Below are 7,197 nucleotides of genomic sequence, written 5' to 3'. Positions count from 1 at the left end.
TAACACTATGCATCACGTTATTTTATTGATTGTGTTGACGTGTCTTGTCTTTAATATCGGTGCCAAGTCGATCGAAGTAAAAGAATCAAGGATAAACGTGTCGACGACAGAAAAGAAAAATACAACTAAATCGCTGGAAATGATCTCACGTTCTTCGATTATCGACGATCCACCGAGTCATTATCAATCATCGAAGAATTTAAGTTCGGACACGAAAATTGATTTGTGTTCCGGCGTAAAGGATCAAAATCGTTGTCTCATATCAGCTTTATCTAGAATAGCTAAAATTCGTATCGACAATGCAACGGATCCAAAGTATCGATTGAATTTAGAAGTAAAGAAGAAAAACCCTGAACTTATATTACCCAGGCTGCCTAAAGGAAATTATCATTGTCACGTTCTTGATGATTTCTACATGCCCGAAGATGGCCAAAAATTACCGGCTTATATTTGTCAACTTTACGACAAAATCTTCGTTCTTACCAGTGACAGATTTTTCAAGGATCGTAGATCCTACTTTAATATATACGTGGATGAGGAAATAGCACCAAATTGGATCGTTGCTGGTTCGAATGCAGTCAGAACTGTTGGCATTAAGAAACTTCCTGTAACGCTTGTTTTAAAAAGTGGTGAAAATAATTATAGGATACGAAATAAATTATAAGATAAAAGTTAATGTCTAATAATGTTTCTAAATAATCAGATACATTATATCAAGTATTGGCTAATTGTATTAATAAAATTTCAAATGAAAGTATGTTTTGCTATCTCGTGTATCTATCTTTTTCAATAAAACAGTATCGATTGAAGCATGTCTCGGGCGATTTAAGAAATAAACGCTAAAATCTTTCAAAGATTTATTATAAATGAAGTTTCAAAATCCTATTTCAAAGATCCTTCGCTCAAACCAACGTCGTTACCCTGACGACGAAGAGAAATCGAAGATTATTGTTTCAACAAATTTACAATATTTCTTCGAGAGCTTCTGTAAATTGGAACAAAGTTTTTTGGAACAACGTTAATTGAGCGAAATATTATACGTGCCTATATTATAAAGGATTCTCCTCTCATGTTGAACAAGAAAAAAATGGAAAACGAGAGGATCCTGGATCGATCGATCGATCGACGAAGGAGTTCTCAATCAATGAGATTAAAGTTGACGATAAAATGATCATCTCTTTTGTTCGAGATTACGTTGATACATCATTGTTATGTTCGCTAAGACTCTGCTTTTTTATCATCACTAGGGACAGTATCTTGATCGTCCTTTTTCGAATATGCTTCTGGTGGTGCAATCGGTGAAAGTTTGAAAACGTTTGTTGAAACATTGTAAGGAGATTCCACCTTTATCGGCGTTTCATTTTCTTTTTCGGTAGCCGTTTCTTCCTCTTCGTTGTTCGGGAGATGAGAGAGATCTTTATAAAGAGGGACAATTGGTTGGTGAATCGGTAGATGAACCAACGACGTATTGATAGGCTTCTCCTCTTCAACTTTGTTCTTCGTTGTTTTCTCTTTCGTTTCGTATTCTTCTGGCGAAGCAATTGGAGAAAGTTTGAAAACGTTCGTAGGATTCTCTTCTTTCGCTGTTTCTTTAACTACTGTAAGAGGGAATATACAATTGTATACTTTTTCTATATAAAATGATAATATATTTCGAAATAAATACCTGTATCCTTAACGGCGGCATCTGAAAAAGTTTCTTCTTTCTTTTCTGATTTGTCATCATCCTTCTCATTGAAAGATTCGATCACCTTCTGATCATTAGAAAGATGAGATAAATCTTTATAAAAGAGAGGAGTCGGCTCTTGCGTGCTTGATGTTTCTGTTTTGCTATCCGTTTTTTCCGTTTTTTCCGTTTTTTTGCCGCTTTCCTTTTCATCAACCTTCTCGTCGGATTTTTCCGGCGTAGCGTAAGCTTCCGGTGGAGCGATTGGCAAAAGTTTCTGCACGTTCGACAAAATATCCGAAGGACGTTGCTCCTTAACCGGTTCCTTCTCCTCCTTCGTGTTTTTATCGTCGACCGCGTTTTTCTCCTCCATAAGATGCGAGAGATCCTTGTATTGGCGAACGACGTTCGGTTGCTCGGTCAGTGATTCTAATCCTATCACAGACACGAAGTCCTGCGGAGTATCACGATTGTGCCCGATCTCAGCAGGTAGCTCAGGATAATTTGGATTAGGATCGTATAAATCATTCGGTTTGCTTTCCTCTTTTTCAATCGCTGTCGACAGTCTCTCTGAATTATCCCTCTTTTCTGTCGATAAGATCGAACTTACCTATAAAATAAAAACCACAGCATAGCATATTTTATTGAAAAACAAACGAAAAATATATGTCAATTTGCATTTGTATTAATCAGAATGATTGACGATGTAATCGGTTGAAGAATTGGTTGATTTGCTGAATCAAATCCTAACTAGATGTTTCATTTTCTTGTAACATGATGCGAATAAGAGAAATTCTCCAGATATAATATAGAGATATAAATAGTGACATTGAATATGTTCCTTTTATCCGCTCAATCAGCAGCAATCCTTACAGATGGATAAAGATCTACAGATATTATTTATGCATATAAATACGATATACGCGTAGCATAATTAATCGAAGATTCAACGCGCATACAAATAATTAATGGTCATTTCGTGGAGAAGCGTCATAGTATTTATTCGTCATTTGCGTATATGAGAACATCGTGTAAAATAATATTTATTTTCAAATGACGACTCAAATCAAGCAAGACATGACTCACGAAGCGAATAAGCAGCGAATTCTTATGCAAAAACATTTGAAATATTAGAGCCGTTTGAACAAATTATTTCATGGAAATAAATTGTGAAAATTACTTTGTCCAGAGACACCCTGAAATCGGAAGAAGCATCCTTCAGTTGATCCTCTTTTTGCGCCTTCTTCAATTTTTCGTGCAATTCGTAAAGGGAAACGAGTTTTGGTACTTGAAAGTCAGGATTCTTTTCAGCGTGCGTATCTTCTTCCTCGCGCCTCTCATTACCGGCTATTGAATTTCCGGATTCCCTAGCATATGCAGGGTAATATTTTTTTCTCGATTTATCCACGACTGAGTTGGCTCTGCTTTCCTCGATAGAAGACTCGAGCTGACTGAAGTTGTGATCCAATCGAATGCTCTGCGTCAGAATAAATGATGTCTCTTGAATTTCATTTCAATGTTAGAAATATTTCGTTAGAACGTTAGTGTCACCATTAAACTGATACTTCAAATGCTATCGATTATTAAAGTTGGTTATTTACAAATATATGTATCGCTAAGTACGAGTTGGATCGTTAAGAAAATAATTAGATTCAGGCCTACTTTGTATCGAACTTTCTTGTTAAACGATTATAGTTATCGCTTTCTAGTTGTTGTTCCAGAGGATCACAGCAAAATCGATACCTTGGATAAGCCCGAGTGTTCGTGGAATGCTTCGGCCAAGCCAGGATTTATTTCCTCCAACGGTTGATCTCCATTTCTTATGTATACAGGAATGTAGCCGGGGATGCTGGGCAATATTTGATAGGGATACGAATCTATGAAGATAGAGAACGTATGATTGACAACAATTATCATCTCTTATAGAAATGTAATCCTATATAAATCTCGAATCATTGATTTTGTTGAAGGAGCCAATAGGAGTAATAGTAGATTAATTATACAATCGTGCACATTAATCAAGTAACTAATTGGAAAAGTAAACTAATTGTTAAATTAACATCATCATAACATATAAGAAAAGTTATCGTATTTATTGTTTTGTTTTGTTTTTTTACTAAACGATTATGCAAGAGTAGATGTCAAAATGTTGACCAAGAAAATCTACGCAATTAAAGACGAAATTGCGAACTGAAAATCTTTTGAAATTCTAATTATTTGATTCGACACATACGATATTAAAGATAAATGTATGCACTTCATTTATGCACAGAAAAATATTAATCACGGTTCTCACTTCACGTCACTGATTTTCACAAGGGATCTTATCCTTTTACTCACGAGCATTATCAACGAGAGGCGCGAGTAGTACGAGAAAGTAGATGGCCCTGGTACCTCGCAGCATCCCGGTAGTCTGCATCTTTGAACGGTACTGGGCCCCCAGAGTACGGGGCTCTCTCCTTTATATCTACGGACCCCCTACCCCTCCGATCGTTTCTCTCTTTCTCTCTATTTCTCTCCCTCTTCGGTTGAAAAGGCCCCCCTTGACTTTAACTCCGTTCCGTTAATATTAGAGCAAAAAGTCACGGAGTTGTTCTCTTCGGCAACGAACTCAATCGTACAGTAAATTGTAAGCACACTTTTAATATCGTCTCAAAATTGCCCTAAAAAAGAAAGGATATTGGTGGACATGGTACTTCTATTTGTTGTTCAATGGTAACATCATCGATTCAATTTTCTTTGGTAGAAAATTCATTTCCATACAGGTATCAAAGTAGATTTGCCTAATTATTTCTTTTGGTTTTTTTTTTTTTTTTTTTTTTTTTTTTAAATCAAATATCAGTAATACATAATCAAACATGTTGATAATAGAAAATGTTTATTTACGTCGCATTTTGAATTACGTTATCGCGTAAACCTTAAGCTTGGCAAACGATAAATAAAAATTATGACTAATAAAGCCTGAGATTTGAACGAATGGACGACAGGGGCTGATTCATTGGTCGTGCTTGCAAAGATCAAAGGATACAAGCAAAGAGCTTCATTATAATCCCTGATGCATATATTCACAGTTTTACTCGCTCGAACTACGTTAATGACGATAAATCTGTATTCTCGTCTATTCATTTTATTCATTTTACGTATTTCACTGTGTATCTACATTATAAAAAATACCGAAGGTTTCGCGCGAAGGATCGCATGACTATAAATTTCTCTCGTAGTTAGTATTTTATTCGATTCAATCAGGATTCAATCGGGATTTAATCGGTTGAAAAAGAAAGAAAAAAAGAAATGATAGAGTTAACGGTAATTTCAATGATCTTCATGCGGGAATAAAAGAGGGGCTTTCCAAAAGAGTACACAATGCCTCCTTTATGTTTCGACGTATTAAAAGAAATATCATGTTTTATCCGTTTTATAAGGTCTAACAGAAATTTGACATTTTAGCCAAGTATATTTAGAGTAATTGTGTTCTAAGTCAAAAAGCTTTTTAGAATGGTTCTATCGTCTTTCAATGTCAAGATTACTATTCAGTTGCTTGAATTCTTCGTCGTGAGACGAAGATTTCCGCTAGAAAGAATTTCTGGCGAAAAGGAGAAAAAAAAGAAAAAAAGACAAAAAGAAGAGAAGAAGAGAAGAAACACGTAAGTACTTACTTACGTGCCTTATCCTTTCGAGAATCCCGGAGTAAACGTTCAGCAACCAGCAGCAACACCAGCTCGGCTCCACGATTTATCGATTTCTTATTGTCCGTCGATCAATTTGGCGACCTTCGATCTTTCACATTTTTACTACCTAGGTATATCGGATTCGCTCGAATGATCAGGAAGAAGGGGAGGAGAGAAACCAAGGTTGAAATTTTTCTCGCGAGAAGATCAAATATCCTTAGTTTTAGCTTTTAAACTATGTTCGTAACATAATTTATATCTATATTTAGAGTTAGCCTATTATTTAATAAATCTTAATGATTCTTAAAAAGATAGCATACTAATAAGTATACTAATAAGAGAGAAGAATGATTTCAGTGGCATTTTATCATCTCGAACGTGTTTGCTCAGGTGTTTGCTGGGTGTATGTATCCTGGGTGAAAGGTCAGGAGCGGCGTACGACCTAGAAATACTCGAGTTTCTCTCTCTCTCTCTCTCTCTCTCTTTCAATATCTATCAATCTCTCTTACATGGAGACAGGTGTTAACGACTAGTGGTTTGAACTTGCAGGATTTTGCGCGCGTCACGCAACATCGTCATCGTGCAAGATTTCAAATTACATCACTTTCCTTGTATCTTTTTGTTGCTGGATATAAATATAGGTACGTTTATGCACACCAATTTGTAACACAATACACGTAGGAACTTTTGCTATAAAAAAAAGAAATGCTTAATCTTTTTCTTTTGCTATGTAGCTTTATTTTCTTCGATCATAGACGACTACGCACGCCCCTTTTCCGCTCGATTTAACCGCATAAGAGCATTTGGAGAACACACGAGCATATGTAATTTCTGTCGTTAACACAGTTACCGTGTTCTGGTTTAGTGGGTCGTTTCTGCATTGAAGTATATCTTTGATCTAAGCTTCCGTGAAAAATCGATGCACGCAGTTCTTCTCTTTTATTTACCGTTATAACTCACTTTCCATTACACTTACAATTAACCGAGTATTTTCTTCGCTTCAAGATAACACCCCACATCTTTCATTCTTTTTTCCTGCAGTTCATTCCTTTTTCTCTATTGTAATCTGTTGAAATGTAGCCATTTCGTTGGTAACCATTTGTATTGATCGAACAGTCATGACTACAAATTTTTAATGAATATGGTTGTTGATTCTGCATGCTGTTCGATGCATAGAATGAACGTGAGACGTGGCACAACTAGATCGTTCGCAATTGGTAGGCAGGATGGTCCTATTGCGATTCTAGGCCGCGTCAAATTGCTCAGTAAGGTCGTCGTTCGCTCGATTCTCCCAAGAGAAAAGCTCTGCACGCGAGAAAGGAAAATTTCGATTCCAAAGCATTCGTGCAACAGACCCAGAACGCGCTTTTTTTTTATAAACCAACAAAGTTGAAGTTGTTTCGCCAACCAACCGGTTCTTCGCTTTACAAGCTTTACGAGCACGCATGGATGCTAAAAACTTCAAAGAAATGAAATTATTGCCTCTAATCACACAATTATCTTCAATTCAAATAATATCGAATTGTAAAAATGTAAGAATATCTTTCATGTGTGAACATATTTTAGCGAGCAGCTATTTTCTGTACAATCTAATTCTCGCTCCTTTCTTTATTTTATTTTCTGCCTTAGGTGCAGTGTCAGAACTATTAATACTAACGGTGCGTCGACGATCGAATTCCGAACTAGTCCTAACTATGTCGATAATAGATAGGCTAATGTGTTTATCCTACTATAGTATAAAATATATATTAGGTGTAAGAGATACTCTTCGATCGATGTAAATAACTTTCCATGAAAAAGTATCAATATAAGATCGAAAGCTGAGAAATTCCAAGATTCACGGATAGAGCTCGTTTGATTACC

At 36.1% G+C, this 7,197-nt stretch overlaps 2 protein-coding genes across 2 annotated transcripts; one reads left to right on the top strand and one right to left on the bottom strand.

Moving 5' to 3' along the window:
• Positions 1-7: 7 nt before the first annotated feature.
• LOC149031168 (uncharacterized) lies at positions 8-757 on the top strand. Its single transcript, XM_089176449.1, has one exon. It carries the CDS (start codon positions 8-10, stop codon positions 662-664), a length of 657 nt encoding a protein of 218 aa, XP_089032575.1. The 3' UTR covers positions 665-757.
• An 86-nt stretch (positions 758-843) lies between these two features.
• Positions 844-4,166, bottom strand: LOC107072819 (uncharacterized). Its single transcript, XM_015333065.2, has 5 exons — positions 4,007-4,166; positions 3,410-3,543; positions 2,847-3,143; positions 1,667-2,276; positions 844-1,598 (listed from the first exon to the last, which is right to left on the bottom strand). Exons 1-5 carry the CDS (start codon positions 4,083-4,085, stop codon positions 1,219-1,221), a joined length of 1,500 nt encoding a protein of 499 aa, XP_015188551.2. The 5' UTR covers positions 4,086-4,166; the 3' UTR covers positions 844-1,218.
• Between the last annotated feature and the right edge of the window lie 3,031 nt (positions 4,167-7,197).

The sequence above is a fragment of the Polistes dominula genome, unplaced genomic scaffold, assembly GCF_049000335.1.
Source record: "Polistes dominula isolate Pdom_NZ unplaced genomic scaffold, Pdom_raw_medaka contig_25, whole genome shotgun sequence".
NCBI classification, from domain to species: domain Eukaryota; kingdom Metazoa; phylum Arthropoda; class Insecta; order Hymenoptera; family Vespidae; genus Polistes; species Polistes dominula.
This window is presented reverse-complemented; position numbering and strand designations above follow the sequence as displayed.

What these genes read in the sequence shown, in the direction of transcription:
- LOC149031168 (XM_089176449.1), top strand. Translation starts at nt 8, where the DNA reads ATGCATCACGTTATTTTATTGATTGTGTTGACGTGTCTTGTCTTTAAT.
- LOC107072819 (XM_015333065.2), bottom strand. Translation starts at nt 4,085, where the DNA reads ATGCAGACTACCGGGATGCTGCGAGGTACCAGGGCCATCTACTTTCTC. An exon ending in GCCTCTCGTTGATAATGCTC is followed by an intron (nt 3,544 to 4,006) that starts GTGAGTAAAAGG and finishes CTATCTTCATAG; the next exon opens with ATTCGTATCCCTATCAAATA. An exon ending in TGCCGCCGTTAAGGATACAG is followed by an intron (nt 1,599 to 1,666) that starts GTATTTATTTCG and finishes TCCCTCTTACAG; the next exon opens with TAGTTAAAGAAACAGCGAAA.